This window comes from Phalaenopsis equestris, unplaced genomic scaffold (assembly GCF_001263595.1).
Source record: "Phalaenopsis equestris unplaced genomic scaffold, ASM126359v1 Scaffold000117, whole genome shotgun sequence".
In the NCBI taxonomy this organism is placed as follows: domain Eukaryota; kingdom Viridiplantae; phylum Streptophyta; class Magnoliopsida; order Asparagales; family Orchidaceae; genus Phalaenopsis; species Phalaenopsis equestris.
In genome coordinates, this window is record NW_018164559.1 from 170,206 (window position 1) to 190,119 (window position 19,914).

Here is a 19,914-nt window from a genome sequence, read left to right on the forward strand (position 1 = left end):
ACATGAGCTTAGAACACAGGATTGTACATGCTAGTTCTAGTACTAGAAGCACCATGAGTCAATGTCAGCATGGATTTTGTGGTGGGACTTCCAAGGACCCAAAGGAACAAGGCCTCCGCTTTGGTTGTGGTAGACATATTCTCTGAGATGGCCCACTTTGTACCCTGTCACCGAACACTGGACGCTTTGCACATTGTCGATCTATACTTCAGAGAAATTGTAAGGTTGCACGGAATTCCCAAGACAATCACCTCCGATAAAGATGTCAAATTTCTGAGCCACTTATGGGGGACACTATTGGGAATGCTGGGCACCAAACTCCGATTTAACTCAACACTTCATCCACAAACAGACAAACAGAGATAGCAAAGAGCCTTGTTAATCTCATGAGGAGTTTTGTGGGAAAAACATAAAATAGTGGGATCTTATTCTACCCCAACCTGAGTTCTCCTATAACTGATCCATCCGCCAAATTACTGAACGAGCTCCCTTTGAGATTGTGTATGGACACAATCCGCTTACACCTTTAGAATTGGTGCCGCTCCTACCAACATTGGAGACTAGCAAAGATGCTCAAAACAATTTCACAAGATTCAAAAGCTCTATGAAGAAGTTGGCAAGAAGATTGCTAAGCAAAATCGTAAATATCAGACAGAAGCAAAAAAATTCGGGAAGAAAATAACATTTCAGGAAAGCGACCTTGTATGGATTCTGTTGAGAAAGGAAAGATTTCCCGTCAGATCATTCGGGACGCTTAAGATCAGAGCAGATGGATCTTTTAGAGTACTTCAGAAGTTAAAAAAAAAACGTTATAAGATCGATCTGCCTGGGGAGTATAACATTTTTGCCACGTTTAACGTCATTGACTTAACACCATAATTTGAAGAGCCTGGAGCTTTTACAAATGAAGTCGAAGCTTTCTCAATCTAGGAGATTGACGCGAGAGCTAAACACAGCTCCCAGTTGCAGGCGTTGAATGCGCTCTATTGCGGGGCGCTTTCGAAACAGCGGGGTCAAAAGCTCCGCGAACTGTCGCGAAGCGGGAAAGGGCGAGAGGCTGACCGCGATGCACAGGAGTCTCGCAGGCAAACTCTCGCGAAGGTGTAGGAGGGTTTGTAAGCTGCCGCACTTGTGTTGGCTTTTTTGGATTCTTCTGCCTTCCTTCTGTGTAGGAGTCTATAAATATTTGTTTTCTGTGTGTAAGAGTTCCGTTTTTGTTGTGTTGTCTTTAGTTCTTCTGCATGGAGTCTCTTCTCTCTTGTTAGGGCTATATCCAACGACAGGTGATGCTCGGTTGTTTCTTGCTTCAAGTTGGTGTTGTACACTTCAAATCTCCTTCACTTCTTCTCCACGACCCTTCTCCTACCACTCTTCGTAGCTGCCTACCACGCTATATCCCTTCACCAGTCTGCCGCCATCTGCACTTCTCCCCACAGCCTTGTTGTCCCGCCTACCTACAATCATCCAAACACTCTCCCAACTTACCCAATAAACCACCCTACCTTCCCCATCTTTCTTTACCACCCCGCCGACATCACCACCGCCTTCGGATCTCTTTCTACATCCCTAATCGGGGATCATCTCTTATTGTATCTATTTTCTGTTTGAGTCGTGTTAACCCGTTTTCTATATTAATTAAATGTTTACTTTTGTGATTCGCTTTTCCTTCTACTAGTTCTGGTATCATGCAGGCTCCCGCATCTCGTGTGGGAGATGCACCCGCATCATAGCAGCTTCTGAATTTGCTCTTAGGACTATGAAAGATACTGATACTGTAGTTAACCAAATCACGTCACAAAACAAAGTTACAATAAAGACTCAATAGAAAGAATGACAACACACAAAGCTACAGTGCAAAACAAATGATCTCAAATAAAGACTCAACAAAGAAAACAAAACAACTGGCGAGGAGGTAGTCCGGAGAGATGGTGTGAGGTCGGCTGCTGCGGTGAAGGTTGGAGTGTTGGGTTGAAGTAGCAGCGAATGGCAGCCTGTAGGAGCTAGGTAAGAGAGGTGGCCTGCTGGGGTGGGATAGCGACACAATACCAGCTGGGGCAGGGAAGATGTGGTCTGCTGGGATAGGGCGGCAACACAATGTCTGCGGGGCAATGGGCAAAAATGGCGGCTGGCGCCGAGGATTAGAGGCAGAGAGCCATAGGGTTGCCGGGAGGAGATCTGCAATGGGCAGGAGGCGTTGAGAAGACTGGAAGGCTACTGGATGGAGGTATCAAGAGCAGGAAGTGGGGGCGGTCTGCTGTGGGAAGTAATACTGCTGGCTGGATGGCCGATCGAGAGTTTTTGGAGGGTCGGCTAACTGTAGGAAGGGGCGTGTTGTGCTGCTCAGGGAACAGGGAGGATCAAGAACTGCGACTTGTTAGGAAGCTGCTAGGGAGGGGATTGGAAGGAGCAGCGGGAACTGTGGCCTGTAGCTCCCCTACAGAGAGAAGATCGAAAGGAGTAGCGGGTTTGCGGCCTGCAGGGGAGCTGCGGGGAAGCGATTGGAAGGTACAGCAGGGGGTGTGTGGTCTGCAGGGAAGCTGCAGGGAGGTAGGCAGCGGGGGCTTGGGTTTGTCGGGGTGCAGGATGGAGTTGGATGACAAAGATAATTACCATTTCGGATGGGATTAAAGTCAGAACACCTACCTCATCGTCAAATACAACACTTAAGAAGGGAAAACACTAAGACAATACTGAATTCAGATTCAAAATCAAGACTCCTAACTCTAAGAATATCACCTCCTATTTATAATGAAGCTTGACCTACTTTAGGAAACACTTAGAATAAGAAATAAGATTAAAATGGTATTTCAAATTTAGGAAAGGGTTTTAAAATAGGGAAGAAGAATAAGATAAAATCAGGATTACGGGTTTTAGAAAAGGATTTAAATTAAAAAGGGCCTAGGAAGGGAAGTAAGAGAAGAAGGAAAGGAAAGAAAAAGCAAGAGAGTGAAAAAGGGAAAGGGGGGGAATAGAAAGGAGGGGGCGACAGCTCCCCTCCCTTGAGGACCGACCGGTCCTCCCCCGAGCCCTATGTTAGGTACAAAAAGCTATGAAGCCTATGAGTGATCAAATCTTGATTGTTCAGATGTGAGATTTCTCAGTGCTATTGACGTTTTTCACCAATAACTCAGAGAAATTTTTATTTTTTTGCCTAGCAACCAATTTAATAATAATTCATCTATTTTTTTATTTTCTATTATTTCAAAATTATCATGTATATTATTTCTATCGTTTATTGAGTATTTTTTCATCTTGTTTGTTGGTGGTGAATGCCACAACAAATTTAGAGGATTTTAATCTCATTTGATGGTGGTGAATGCCACAAGAAAAGTAGAACAATTTTTTTTTTGGAAATATTATCGCACCAGACTAATTTGTAGTTTAATCATACTTATTTTTAATATCAGTTTAATTACTTAGTTGTTTTTGCTAAGATAGTTTAATGGCCCTTGAGATGCTTGATTAGCAGCTACTTTTATGATGAACAGATTCTTGTAGAGGTCATTGGTAATGGCAATGGTATCACTGATGGTGGATGTATGAGTTCTGTTCAGGAGAATGGATCTAACGAGAGGGATTCGGGTTCCTTGGCTGTAGAGCCATGTAGGTCTAGCATATCAGTCGTTGAAGGCTTGTCCATGTGCAAGAATATTTCCATAAGCTGCAGTTCAGAGATCTCACAAAGCCAACAGCTTGCATCCCCAAGCAGTGAGTTGGATGGTGTGCATGGCACAAGCACCATTGCTACGAGGGGAACTCCTTTAGGTCTTAATGGACTCCTAAACCTTGGAAATACTTGCTTCATGAATAGTGCAATACAATGTCTTGTCCACACACCAGAGTTTGCTCGATACTTTCGGGAAGATTACCATAAAGAAATTAATTGGAAAAATCCACTAGGCATGGTTGTAAGTATTGGTTTATTTATTATTTCTTATATTTGGTCCTTGGAAATTTTAGTACTGTGAAAATTGGTGGATTTTCCAATTTGAGTATTTTTTTTAATGATATGATATTATGTTGTTTCTTCACTGGGTTGCAGTTTACTTGTCTGTTTTTTTTGCAATGAAAGGCTAACTTTTAATAATTGTTGTCATCTCCCCAAGTTCTTGTGAAACTTTGTGGATAATAACCTGTTATGCATGATTTGAAGTTCTCAACCGACATTATGACTTAATAGAACGAGTCCACAAAGATTGATTCACTTCATGATTTGGAAGGGCGTTTATGGTGCATTGGTGTTTTGTTCTCTGTTTTTTTTTTCTTATAAAACATGGAAGTTGGTGGAAGAAAGAGTGTGGATATGTTTCTTATCTACATTTTCAACAACGAAGTTTTCTTGTTTACACTTGGTAGTAGTTCTAATGGTATCATTGCCACATTCGAATGATATTGAAATATAGTTGGCATTAAGCTATAGCAAGTGTATACTTTATTTTAGGTTTTAAAATATTTTTTTAGTCTTTTGTATGTTGAAGGCATTTTTATATCACAAAATGTTCCAGCAGAAGTTGTCCAATACGAATGACAAAAACTTGAACAGGAGTGACATATTGGCCTTATATCACACCATACGATATTTTATCGTGTTAAAAACTACGTGTTACTTTAATTTTTTATTTTTTATTACTGTTAGCCTTTGTTTAACAGGAGCCAATTGTTAACGGTTCCAGTTGAATGGGGATATCATTTGATTACCAAACATAATTTATTCTTAATCATGGCCCCTGAGGAATAGAGATGTGGCACCCATATACTTTGGTTTTAATAAAAAAATTGTAATTTGCAGAGTTTCATTTTATTCGTACCTACTTAGGATAAACCATACAAATTTAGCTGAATATTCTCAGATATAGAAGTAAACTTAGTTATTATTGGTGTGTTGAACTGGGCCTTCAAGTGATTTATCGGTCACTTTTATTATCTCTTTTCAAAATTTCCTTCTCAACTATTTTGAGATAATTCTTATTGAAAGGGAATGGCGGCATGTTGCAAGTCTGCCCATGAATGGAGTAGTGTGAGACTCTAATATACCTTTATTATATTTTGGCTGCCCATAGTTCTTCCTCTTCCCTTGCACAAGAAATTCGTATCACTCCCTCGAATTTCTGGATTTAAATAACTTCATTCCTGGTTCAATAAAACTTTACATCAAACACTCACACAAACATATATAAATATATTATTTTATTAATTTACTTAATAAAATTTCCATTAAACATATTATTAAACTCACCTTTGCCCGCGGTTGGCCTGCATGTTTCTCCTCTACGCGAGCCACAACCTTCTTCCCCTATTCCTGTATGGTATAGGCTAAACTCCACTGGTCGAGCACGAGCTTCAGCTCTCTTTCCTTCGGTCGCGGCTCAACTAAAGATTGCAGAAATCGATGCTGGCTAGGCTTCTTTTATTCTCGACGGAGCCGATCACTCTCTACTTCCTTCAGCTTCTTCTTCTACTCCTTCGACTAAGGTTCGACACGGCAGAACACAGCGAGCACTTGAGGACAACGTCAAAGTTGACCTTTCCTTCCTCAATCGATCGGCTAGAGCTCTATGTTGTCTTCTACAAACCAAGCGGTGAGTTCCTTCTCTTCTTCTTTCTCTTCTTCTCTTCTCTTACTACAGTTTGTCTCTCATTGGTTCGAATGAGGGAAAATACCGAAATAAGCATGAGATTACTTTCAGGCGAAGTGGTGCATCTTCTCTAATCGCCGACACTTATATTTTTACTTACTATTTAATATTATTATTATCATTAATATTATTATTAGTATTATAAATTTTGTTATGGAAATTAAATAGGAAATTATATCCAACCAAATGGAAATAGGAGATAACTACAAAAATGACGCATGACACTCGACTAGAGTGGATCTAAAGCTGTGATGGTGGCTATTTGGGGCTTGGAAAGGTGGCTGCAAGGTCAGAAAGCGGAGCAGGGGGCGGGTAAAGTAGGGAAACATTGATCCCTTGTTGATTTGGATGGTGACAGCAAGGCAGGAGGTGTCATACAACATTAAAACAACATGGAGAGGAGGTTCCTATGCAGGATGGCCATACAACAAGAAAATAATAAGATGGGATGCATTTCGGGCATCAGTATGCACGAACAATGGCTGGAACTACAAAAATGGTTGGATGGGCTGCAGTTCGGCGTGCGGAAGCGAGGAGCAGCAGTTGGGAATGGCGTGGGGAAGATGGGAGGAGAGTGGAGAACCCTGTGGGTGGGATACAGTTGAAGCACCACTTGACCCTCAGATACAACTCTAGAAGGAAACATAGGACCGCCAAGGGTTGCCCTGAACAAAAAACAAGATAAAACTCCAAATTCTAATAAGACAAAACAATATATACTGATCCAAGGTAGCAAGCAGTAGCCCTACCTTAATGGGAGGCAGTCCCATGTTGACCAGAGGGCTGGCCAACCCTCGATTTTTTTTTTGACATAACCATTTGGAGTCGCGCCCAGCACGATTTTGCATCCCCCATATGCGTGACACCCGCTTTTGTTCCTCAATGCTTCTGTCTCTTCATACTATGAAATTTGGTCGGACTTGTTGAAGGTAGTTGAGCTGCTGCGTCTTCCTAGTGTTGAAGTGCTTTTGACTACATCTCTAGAAGTACCCGAATCCCACTGCTGAATGCACTGTTCCACAAAACACTTGAGAAGGTTTTCCCAATTGCGAGTAACCATCTGAATTTGTCCTACCATCTATGTGCACCCTGTTGAACTGAATTGGAAGTTCGTGCCAATTGTATTTTGCAGAATCCTCCAAAAGGGCGAAGGTTGGCTCATCTCTTTTTGAAGTGAAGGAAGACTGAACCTCCCCCGACGGTGGTGGCTCTGGCGGCAAGCCATTATTCAGTATATTCTACAACTATCTCTGTATTGGTTTTCTTGTGTTTGATATCGGTTCTTCCATCATGCTACCCTCTACGAACACCAAAACTAATCTAGCTAGTGCTTCTCCATTGGCAAGAGCACCTTCAATCTTATACTTCGCAAATGGAAGGAGAATTATTTGTTTGCCATCTGTTGTGAACGAGTAAATATTCTTGAATCCATCATGTTGCGTTTAACCCAACAACAACGGGGAAATAATATTATTGTTGCATCCAAATAGGAAATTACAACCACACAAACGAAAATAGGAAATAATAACAAACATGAAATGCAGTTAGGGTGGATCTAGGGTGGTGGTAGTGACCAATAGGGGCTTGGAAAGGTGGCACCTTGGTAGGGAAGGGGAGCTGACGGGTGATTACAATAGGGAAACAATAGTGATTGCTGTCCTGAGTGGCACAAGTAGGCAGGATAGTTGGGCAACAGTAAAACAACAAGGTGAAGGATTGTCGAACAGCTGTAAAATAGCAAGGTGAAGGGCTTTTTGGGCGGTGGTTGCTATGTAGGTTGCTTGGAACAGTGGAGACAACAAGGTAGAGGGAGGGGAAGGCGATGTTCGTGGCTGAAAGGTTGAAAATTGTAGGAAAGACAACAACAACTGTTGTTCTGTGCAGTTCGCAGTAGAGGGGTCAGAAAGTGATGTGGGAAGGGTTCAAAACGGTTGAGATAATTACCACTTGGAGAGGGAGATATAGCCGGAACAACACTAACATTTCTCGATGCAACCCTAGAAATGAAAAACAAGAGATGCCGACACTTGTTTCAAACACACTCAATCCAAATCTAAAAATCTAAACCCTAATACAACACATGTATAGGAAAGTACTTGAAAGGAAAAAAATGATAAAAGGATAAATGTTGGAAATTAGAAGGAAAATAAAGGAAGAGGCGTTCGGGTCAGTTCTGCCCCGATCGTTGGAGCTCGGTGCTCGATCCTCTCTGATAGGGGACCGTGCAACCCCTTTATGCCCCCACTTTATCTCCCGTGATTGTGGTAGCTCTGACCTCATCCGTCCAAGTTTATTTCTTCTCATGGTATGGAGTCAACTCCAAAACATCTATGTCCTTTCAAAGTTTATCATGATAAAGTAAATAGCCATCTTTTTTTGGCATAGTTAGAACTAGGACTATTCCTAGTTGTGTATTTTCATAAATCAAGTCTCGAACAATTAATTGTGTAACTTGTTTCTTCAACTTCTTGTACTCAACTCTGGGTATCCAATAAACAAATTCATTTTGAGGAAATAGCTCTGAAATGAAATCTGTGGTATGCTGGACTACTTTCAATGGCAACTACCCAATAAGTAAACTATCGGTCTTGATATCTTGCAATCCCTTGAATAGGGATTATCTCTTTTCAGGTATTAGCTCATCAGACTCACTATATTTTATAATAATTAATGCTAATCAATCGAGAGTTTCTCACATGGGATCGACTTGAATCACTAGCATTCCTTTCTCCTCAACTGGAAGTTGCGACTCCTATCTAACGTCTTTACCCTCTTCGATATTGTTGACCATCTCCTCAACTGCTCCTTGCTTAATAAAATAGATCATACTCTTGTTTGGGCAAGCTCATGCACTGTGTCCAAATTCATGGCATTTGATGTTCTTGGTTGGGATGAATTTGATAATTTCGTTGCCTCTATCTGTACTCCATTATGAACTAGTTTCTCCTCTGTTGGGTGTACTCTTGTCGCTTGATCCTGGTGTTGAGCTCTATCTTTTAGATGTGGCGGTCACCCGGTGAGGTTGTCTTGAGAACATATCCTGTCTGTAATAAACTGGTAGGTATTTGCGCTGCATTTCTTGTTTCATCTTGGACCAAATAGTGATTTTGTTTTCTTCTTCCTGCCGGCATAGGTGCTTTAAATTTTCCCATCATAGCAATACACCCTTCTTTAACTTGATGGCTATTACTTTACTGTGATAGAGGCTCAAAGGCACGTTCTCTTTGTTGGAGCCATTCGATAAACTCATCCGGATCCATATAGTCGTCAAAATATGGGAAGTCACTGTGCACTCCAAAATTTTTGTTCTCCTCTTATATTCCATGTCAAACCTCTGGGGTATTGGTACTTCATTATTGGAAATTATTTTGCGGAAATGATTCACTACATCATTTTGATTTGACGAATCACCATTGTGGCTACGAGTGACCCTTCTGGATTGTTTTTCTCGAAGGCTTCAAGCCTCTATCACAGTGGGGGGATTTGGTGTTGTATGTTTTCCATGGAATGTTTCTGGACATTTCTTTGCGGGTATTTCATAAGTGAGATTGTGTCATTTCTCCAATCAGGTTTCGACAATTGTCTTTTTGGCGGCGTAACTAGGGTTTATGTTTGGGGGGTGAAAGAAGGTGTGTGGGGGTGGTCTTGAGTGGAAATAAAAGTTTTCGGGGGCTGATGTGCAGAAATCAATAAGGGGAAGGGTTTTGGGTGGAGATTGGGTTGCGTATTGGCGGATTTAGGTAACTTTAGGATTGGACTAGGGTTAGACTAGCTCTGATACTAAATGATATCGAAATTTAATCAAATAAAAATGGGAAAACAATATTAGTGTTGCATTCAATTAGCAAATTACAACCATACAAATGAAAATAGAAAATAATAGTAAATACAACACACAACATATTGCTAGGGTGGATCTAGGGTGGTGGTGGTGATGACCAGTAGGGGCTTGGAAATGTGGCGGCCAGGTAAGGAAGGGGAGCAGAGGGGCGATTACAGCAGGGAAACAATAGGTGCTTGCAATCCTGGGCGACAACAAGTGGCCGGGTAGCAGTAAAACAGCAAGGCGAAGGGGTTTCTCGGCGACGGCTGTGATGTAGGATGGCCGGACAGCGGTAACACAGCAAGGCAAAGGGGTTTCTGGGAAACAACAATGATGTAGAATGGCTGGAACAGTGACGGAAGCAAAGTGTAGGGAGGGGAGGGCGATGCTAGCGGCTGAAGGGCGGAAACCTGCAGGAAAAACGGCAAAAACAGCTGTTCTGGACGGTCTGCAGTAGAGAAGGCGACGGTGAGCGATATGGGAAGGATTTGGAAGGGTTGAGGGAGGATAATCACCACCTCGGAAGCAAGATACAGTCGGAGCAACACTCGGACCATTGGAGACATGCGCTAATATGGATGGATGCTACAATTTATAGATTCACTTTAGTTCTTTATTTCTGTTCAATACAGTGGAGTAAGGATCGATAAAAGTATGATAATATGGATTAATTTATGATAATGATTGATTAGTGGGTAGCAAGTGTCTTTGTTGAACAAGATTTTAACGATCAAATTATTTATTATTTAACAGATGGTAGTTGTATTTAAGATACACGTGGCACCTTTAGCTTGGAATAAAAAAGGCTAATGAAGCTAGACATTAATAAAATTTGCATATGGCTGCTGGCTGAGATAAATCATTTGTTCCTGCTGGCTGAGATATGTCATTTGTTCCTGCTGGCTGAAAGCTTCATGACCATTATGTGCTGGAATCTTATGTTTTAAACTTATTATGATTTTAAAATCCGCTTTAACGCCTTGTGATGTATAATTTTTTCCATTTTTTGAGGAGATCATGCTTCTCCATGCAGTTTTTTTAAGCTGGAAGCTTCTCTGATGAGCATATGTGTGTATGTTACTAAATGCGAATGCTGGCTATATGAAAATCCTTTATGTGTGGCTGCTAATTATAAACATTGATGAATAGGGTGAGCTTGCTATGGCTTTTGGGGATTTACTAAGGAAACTATGGGTTCCTGGGCGAACATCAGTTTCTCCTCGACCCTTTAAAACAAAACTTGCTCGTTTTGCGCCTCAGTTTAGTGGATATAATCAACATGACTCTCAGGTATTAGCTTTTATGTTCTGTAATATATCTTGTTGATGCTGCTTTTTTATAAATAATAGTGTATGGCTCTTTTCAGGAGCTTTTGGCATTTCTTTTGGATGGACTTCATGAAGATTTGAACCGTGTAAAGCATAGACCTTATATAAAGTCTAAAGATGCTGATGGGCGACCTGATGAAGTGGTTGCAGATGAATACTGGGCAAACCACATTGCTCGCAATGATTCTATCATCGTTGATGTGTGCCAGGTACTCATTTTTTCCTTTACTGTTAATTTGTTTATTTTTAACTATTCTGCCACGTGCTTTTGAATGTGTTGTGCGTACATCAATCACCAGAATTATTATTGCCTTCCATATGCACATTATTTGAGTTTTGTCAACTTTTAGGGGTTAGCCTCTCAATGCTTTGCTCTTTTTTCGTCTTATTTAACAATTAGATCTAATTTTTTTTTCCAAAGTTTGTTTTCAACAATTAGGTTTATCCTACATCATTTAACATCTTTTTCTTATCATTCTTTCTAGACTTGTTTCTTATCGCAGTTTTAACCTTTTTAGTCTTAGTGGTGGACTTTATGAGTTTTTATTTTCATTTGTTTGTTGACAATTTTTTTTTATTAACTTATATCCATATAACATTTGTTGTTAATATCCTTTGTTACACAATTTATTTCTAGATCTATGATGTTCTTTTATTTAGTTGTTTGGTTGTGATTGCCATGATTGCTTCATAATGCTACGGCCCCCACCGCTCACCCCCAACCCCCTTCAAAAAAAAAATCTTGATGTGTTGGCATGAGTTCACATAGAGGTATTGGGCGTAGTGCGCAGTTTCATATGACTCTTGGTTTTGTCTCTTATCTTTTTAAGGGTATGCTTAAGACAGCTTTCTCACATTTTTGCTTTTGAGATATCAACCGTAGTCCTGTTTGTATGTAGCTTCCTTGCTATTTTCTTAGAAATTTCAATGAGAAACAACTTCTAACCCGATCAGCAACAATATGATAGCTATAAGAAGTTGCTATTCAATTTTTTTAGAAAGAAAAAAAATTGTAATGCCCCATAACAACTTAAAAAAAATCAACTTTATCCACAATAATTCTTCAATAAGTTTTATAAATAGTTGTGCCAATCCTGAATAAAGCCTTTATGCCATCACATTGAGGGTCTGTTTGAGGCAACTGCAGCTTAGCTACCCCAGGAAGCTGCTGCTAGGAAGCTGGCTTACTGTTTGTTTCAACTGATTGAAAACAGCTGTGTGGTTGTTGTTTCTGGCAAATGATCATTCTACTCCTGTTTAGTAATATTATTTATAACAGAACTGTTATAGAGATATATTTGATACTTCAGAAGGAGAAATTCACTTCAGAACAGTGCAAAAATTTCGATACACACCTCACTTAACAATGAATAACAAGAGTGCCAAAAAAGTCAAAAACTATTAAAATTACAAATAGTATAAGGATTTTATTGTTCTTAACATGCAGACGATGTATGCCCTGTACTACATTGGTCTTCAGTGATTGCATTCATTCATGATCACTGTCGGCAGTGGAATTTGTTGTACTGTCTGCCCACCGGAAGAAGTCACACTGCTCTGCGATGATCCGTGGGTAGCTGTAGAACTGTCTCTCATAGCTATGTGCCCGACGTGACGTCTGTAGAGAAGGTTGTAGTCTGCAGTGACGGAGCACCCGTTGCGAGGTCCCTGAAATCCTGAAGCTTATATTTCCTAAATGATTAAAAAGACAATTCATTAGTCATAACAGAAGTTTTAATTACTAAAAAAAAGTAATTAATTACAATTTTTGCAGGCGTGAGGTCATCAGAAAACTCTTCATACCGACCAATGAATCAGTCACTGCAAAAAGATGATAGACCTTGTAAAAAAATGAATTCTTGGTTGCCTTTAACCAACGTAAAACCAACCTCCTGTACGTCACATGTGCATATCATCTAAAAAAGTCATCCTAAAGAATCTCATAAACCGATGCACTGAAAAGAAGAGAGGAACTTGGTTATCTTCATTAGGGTTTCACATGTAACGCTAGCTGACAACGACCAACAAGCCATCCAAAAGAACCTATAAAGGTTAAAAGCCTCATCACTGACCTCTCAAACCCACAAAAAAAAAACAAATAAAATGCAAATGGGAAAAAAAATTACACTTGCAAATAGTGTAAAAAGTTCAAACCATAAAATGTAAAATACAAACTACTTTATATAAAGTAAATATAATACTGAATGTTCAATACATAATACTATATAAATTATAAATACTTTTATCAGTCCTCTACTAACGCGTCCATTATCTGTTTCCTTATCTCCGTCATTTCGCTTGCTTCTTCCCCCTCTCTAATATAGATAGTGGAAAGATTATTCTCAACTTCTGACAGGGATGCCCAAGGTGGTTCTCAAATGCCTCGGGCGGTACATGCTCCTGTTCCTCGTCAGCCCTACGAAAGTCAATGTCACTACGGGATGGATGCCGACGAATATAATTGTTTATTGTCATCGTGAGAATCACAATCTACTTGGGGGAACGGGTAAGATGACATATCGTAGAAAATAACCCATTTCTTTTTCCGAATTCCTAAAGTCTTGATGACACCACGTAAGGAGCGCCTTTTATTAAACATCTTTATGCTGCGTGTTACATTGCTAGCACACTCGAAATCAGGTATGTGATATCTCGTATCAAGATAGGGTTTAAGATACCCTCGCTCTAACGGATATCCAACATCAACCAAGTAATATTTACATAAAATGTATTGATTAATTAGTATGAATGTTAAAGTGAAACACAAGAGTATTTGGGGCTCGAGCGTACCTTCGGGAGAGTGTGGGAAGTAGAGAGGATTTCGCGTTGCAGCTTTAAAAATTCTACTATCTTGCACACTACCCACCCAATTGGGTATGAAAAAAGTAAAACACATGTAGGAGTCACAAACAACCATGAAATTTTGTGTAGGCTTCCCGCAGCGTCAGATGAATGTGATATTCTCATTGTTTGGAACTTGCATTAACGTGAGTTCCATCTATTGCTTCAATGCAATCCTAATCGAAGGTGAACGAGTTTTAAAAGAATGACATACATTTTTAATATTGAATGCAATCATTATGAAACATTATCTTAAAGAACAACATGTACCGTGCATCGTTTGCAATCTTCATAGGACTCCATTTGAACGAAGGATTGGTAGGTTTAATTCCATTGTGCCTTGCATTGACACATTCTAAGATAATATGTAGAGTGTTATCGCTAATACCTCTTATGGAGTCATCCTCGATGACCCATGCAGTCCATGAAATATGTTTAGTTCCGCCAAAAGATCGTTGAATATATCTTGTTTCATGCAGAACATGTTATTGAATCTCGTCGGGGGCCCCGCAAGCAGCTTCTCAACCCATTTGTCTCTAACATATGAGGATGTCAAGCATTGAGAGCAATCTACGTACTTGTTGTAATGTTCGTAGATCAGGCATACAACTACAACCTTCCTATGACTATCTTTGTCTGAATCCATCAAGTTGAAAACATTAATAAATTAAACACAACCATGTCCCAAACAGCACGTACGTACTTGTTGTAATGTTCGTAGATCAGGCATACGACTACAACCTTCCTATGACTATCTTTGTCTGCATCCATCAAGTTGAAAACATTAATAAATTAACACAACCATGTCCCAAACAGCACGAATAACATAAATAACATTGTTGAAGCACAAATAACATAAAAATTGGAATAGTAGTAGGAATAAAAAATGTTCCAAGCATATGAGATATCCACACCATTATTAAAACAACACACAAACATAAATATCCCAAGCAGCTGTAATTAAAACAAGCTTTTCATATCTTCGTAGGTACGAAAACCTTTTGCGTTAGGGCAACTTCACGAAAAAAATCCCTTTGGGTAGGATCTTCAAGCAATTCTATCGCATACAAATACAACTCTTCCGAAAGTTCATCACTTGAATCAGAATTTTCAGAGCTTTATCTTGTTCTTTATTACCTTTGTGTGGGGGGGGGGGTGCGCTTAGTACTGCAAGAAGCCACTAGTTGAGATATCTGGGTTCTAAGGTAAGCAACACCGCCCTTCTTTTTTATTCTGAAACCCAAGATGCTTAATATGGCCAGCAGGCTCAATTTCACGGGGTTCTGGGCTGGGGACGTCATTGGATTCACCAGATTGTTCGACAGCTAAATGCTCGGTCCTGACACCAAAACTTGTTTCACTAGGGCCACATGCATATTTTTCAATCGTCACGACCCCTTCGAACATTTGATTCAACTTCTTCTCGAAGTTGGGTTCGAGGCCGCTGACTTTAAATTTTTTAAGCAGCAAGCACCACCTACAAAGTCATAACATGTACTTCAGTTGATTTTGACTTGGAAATTAAATTAACAATATTAAGGTACATGTCAGAGATGCTCATCGCAAATCTTTCCACCCACCACTCCTAGGAAACATCAATGGTTTGTTTTACTGGATCTCACCCCAAATCCATTGATCATCATTTCAATTCCTTCCAAACTTTCCAATCCTTCATGAGTTAATCTCACTTGTTCTTTAGTTGCATATTGTTGTATTCTCTGTCTGTACTTTCCTTGAATTTGTTGATAATATTTTGCCAACTTCTTTGTCGAAGAAGGTTGTGGGTCTATTATCAAGATCTATTTTCTTTAGGCAAATGTCACAAAATATTATTTTTGATTTCTCTATCCCATAGTGCAGGTGTAACAACCTCTTTATTCTTAGTCATCGCTTTGCTATGATAAGAAGAAAGATAAGTAAATGCAAGACAAAAAAAACATAGGCACAAGGCAATAATAACCCCAAGTCACAGCCATCAATAACCCCAAGCTACAGCCACCATAACCCCAAGCTGCAGCCAGCATAACCCAAGCGGAAACCACCAATAACGCTGAGCCACATCCACCATAACCCCAAGCCACAACCACCATAAACCCAAGATACACCCACCAATAACCCCAAGCCACAGCTGCCATAACCCCAATATACACCCACCAATAACCCCAAGTTACAACCTCCATAACCCCAAGATGCACCCACCTATCATCGCCATAACCCCAAGATACACTCACCATTAACCCCAAGCCACAACCGCTAATAACCAACCACCAAACACACCACCCACCAAAACCCCAAAGCCACACCCACCATAACCTCAAGCACATCCACCATAACCACAAGATACACCCATTGATAACCCCAAGCCACAACCATTATAACCCCAAGCCATACCCACCAATAGCCCCAAGCCTTAGTCACAAATAACCCCAAGCCACACCCACCAATAACCCCAAGCCACACCCAACATAACCCTAGATACACGCACCAATAACCTCAAGTCACAACCACCAATAACCTCAAGCCACAACCACCAATAACCCCAAACTACAGCCACCATAACCCCAAGCTACAGCCACTAAAACCCCAAGCCACAACCACCATAACCCCATGCCACACCCACCAATATCCACCATAACCCCAAGCCACACTCACCAATAAACTCAAAGCGACAACCACCAATAACCCCAAGCCACACTTACCAATAAACCCAAAGCGACAACCACCAATAACCCCAAGCCACATCCACCATAACCAGAAGATGCAGCCACCAATAATCCCAAGCCACAACCACCAATAACCCCAAGCCACATCCACCATAACCGCATGATACATCCACCAATAACCTCAAGCCAAAACCACCAATAGCCCCAAGCCACATCCACCATAACCTCAAGTTACAACCACCATGGCCCCAAGATACACCCACCAATAACCCCAAGCCACAACCACCAATAACCCCAAGCCACATCCACCATAACCAAGCTATAGCCACCATAACCCTAAGATACAGCCACCAATAACTCCAAGCCACAACCACCATAAACCCAAGATACACCCACCAATAACCCCAAGCCACAGCTGCCATAACCCCAATATACACCCACCAATAACCCCAAGTTACAACCTCCATAACCCCAAGATGCACCCACCTACAATCGCCATAACCCCAACATACACTCACCATTAACCCCAAGCCACAACCGCTAATAACCTCAAGCCACATCCACCGTAACCCCAAGCTACAGCCACCATAACCCCAAGATACACCCACCAACAACCCCAAGACACATGAAGCTGTGGGTACTGAAAGAAACTACCAGCAGAGGACAAATATATGCACCAAATCACAACTACCATCTCACTAGCAAGACAGAAACATATGTCCCAACCCACGACCTTCATCACATCAGCAAAACAGAACCATATGCCTCAACCCATAGGCACCTATCTCTTATGCAAACCACAAGCATATGCCCCAACCCACAATCACTATCACATCAGCAAAACACAACCAAAAATGCCCCAACCCACAACCATTATCTAATCATCAGCATACCACAAACATGTGCCCCAATAGTATGAAAAGAAAATTAGCATTCACATACGTACCATAGAATTTGTATGTATTTACATATCCAAAATCTAAACATTACTTATAACATGTATACCAAACAAAACCCTTCATCTCATAAAAAAACACCATAAAAACAACTCAAAGGAGGAAGATATGGAGTCGTATGTAGCATGCGGTTATTGTTGGATGTGGCTTGGGGTTATTGGTATACCAACCAAAACTTTCCACCAAAATCCTAATTTAAACCCTAAAGAGTGCATCAAAAACTATTGAAGAATGGAGTCCTATGTATGTAGCCTTCTATAAAAACAATAACAAATTATCAACTACTCAAGCACCATTCCAACATACAAAAATGACATCAAACTACACATGAATTGAGTGGTATGTATGTAAACTTCTACAGTTTAAGTGGAAGATATGTAACTCCAACAGAATAGAGTGGTATGTATTGATGTTTACCATAAGGGAACAGAGACGGGAGGAGCCGGGAGATAGATCACATATGCCAAGAAGAAGACGACGAAGCAAGAAGAGAAGAGGAAGTGAGAGATCGCAGAGGACGAGAGACCGCAGAGTGCGAGAGATTGCAGATGAATAGACTTGGACACACGCTACGGTACAAGGGCGTTTGCGAAAATGGAGGACAACGCTGTATTTTGGTAAGTAGGAACCGCGGGCCGCGGGGTCGAACCTGCGGCGCATGCTTTAGGAAAAAAGCGGCTCATCGCGGCAAAAACGTCGCCCCAAATGCGGCCTAAGAATTTTGGTTTGGGGTGGTGTGGGGTGAGGATTTGGTGTTTCTTTATGATTTCTCAAGTTTGTTTGAACTCTTGTCTAAGGGTATTAATGAAATAAGGCCTTGATGTTGGCACCTTAGTTCTTAGGTCTTTGAGGGCCTTTACACCTCGTTGTTGTTTGTTAATGGGTTGTATTTGGGTTTGACTCAAATATCAATCAATCCAAAACTATTAATCTAAATCCATTCCATTTATTATGTTATTCATCTTGTCTAACTTGAATTTAACTTAACAAAAACCTAATTGTCCGACCCCTGCACATTCTTGTAACCTATTTATTATATGGTTCATGGCCCGACCAGCGGCTTGGAATTAGTCTAGGCCGGAACAGATGATCAGATGACAGGAACCAAGTTTTCCTTATTCATCTTCTATAAATAACACTTTACAACACTTTACAAATGAAAGGGCTACTAAAGTAATTTAATTTAAGATGATATAATTAAATACCTTATAACAAGTCTGTTTCTCCTATGAACACCATCTCTTCTATTGTTCATTTTTTAATTAATTATATTAACCTAAAAATTTAATTTTTAATAAATAATGGTGAGCTAAACAAGCAGTGAATATTCATACTCTTTTTTTTTTAAAACGCCCAAGGGCTAATTTTATTGAAATTGAAAAGATACATAGATATTGTATGAGAGAACTCAAAAAAAGGTGTCCTACTTATACGATACATCAGACACTAGCATCCTAAAAGGATGAAACAAAGATAAAACACAAAAAATAAAAGAAAACAAAGCTTGCAGGAAATAAGCTGCTAGGCACAAGCCAACTTGGTCTCGCCTCTGCCTCTGGTTCTAGGACCAGAGACAGCTAACAAATTGCTGAGTGTCGTTTTGCCTGAGTGTCTTGTCATTACCCGAAGTTACTAGGGTATCATCCATTAAGTTCCCAAACTGGGGTGCGCCTCTATTTTTCTTTTTCTTTCTAGATGTGTAAACCTGTCATTCCTCATCCGAGGACTGACTCATCTGATTGGTGTGGTCAACGGATTGTTGGGCATGTAGGAGAGAATGAGCCCTCAGCTCCTGACTAGCAGTAACAATATTCTGATTCTGGAGAGATGGTAAGCACGTCTCTTCAACACCTGAAGCATTCTGGGGGTGTGGAGCTTCAATACTATCCTGATTTCTCAGACTCAAGTAAACCATCTGCCAATATATCAGTCAAAAGAACAGAGAGAGTATTGTGTCCGATAGTGGGAGGTGGAGGTGGCATTGTGTCAACTGGTGTTTCAAGAGTTTTCAATTGTCTGTGGAATGCACTTAGGAGCGGAGGAGGGACAAGTATGAGGTGGAGCAGATCCATAAGCGTTTTTACTTGAAGGTTTTAAATTTGGATGCAACTGATAATATTGAGAATGAGAATGTCCAAACATACGGCAGTGAGTACAATAAAGTGGTATTTGTTCAAGTTCTGCTTGTTGCCAAAATCTCTGATGTTGTGTGACAATCCATATTTCTCCCGGAAAAGGTAAAGTAATATCATTTTCTATCAAAATTCTAGCTTCTGAAGGTTGAGTTAGATTCACTGTAGGCGCGTCTTTAAGGGGTTTACCGTATATCATCCCTAAAGCGAAGAGAAACTCTTGATCAAAAAGGTGGATCTTCAAACCTGGGAAACACAGCCAAACAGGAATTGTAGGAGGTTCAGTACGAAGGTCAAAATCCACCGTCCATTTTAACACCTTCATCATCTGATTTTCAATTCTAAGAAGTCTTCTCGCAAACAAATGAGTGTAGTCTTCATCATTTGATAATTGAATCAGAATGTGACGACCATCCAATTTACCGATCTTCCAACCCCTTTTCAGCTTCATTTGCTCAAAGTCCTTTCGAATTAGTTCAACTTTAGGGTTTCCATAAAGGAACTTACCTACTAAGAACAGTCGGCAGGGCGCAGC

The 19,914-nt window shown here is 40.5% G+C and overlaps 1 protein-coding gene across 3 annotated transcripts in view; it reads left to right on the forward strand.

Annotated features, from left to right (window-relative positions):
• The window catches only part of LOC110021029 (ubiquitin carboxyl-terminal hydrolase 5), a 131,501-nt gene that overhangs the window by 58,085 nt on the left and 53,502 nt on the right, over positions 1-19,914 (forward strand). For 2 of the 3 annotated variants that reach the window (XM_020719349.1, XM_020719350.1), the window contains 3 exons: positions 3,489-3,908; positions 10,609-10,749; positions 10,826-10,996. In XM_020719349.1, coding sequence (XP_020575008.1) covers positions 3,489-3,908; positions 10,609-10,749; positions 10,826-10,996 — 732 coding nt within the window. The remainder of the gene's footprint in view (positions 1-3,488; positions 3,909-10,608; positions 10,750-10,825; positions 10,997-19,914) is intronic. The other variant, XM_020719351.1, reaches the window with a different exon arrangement.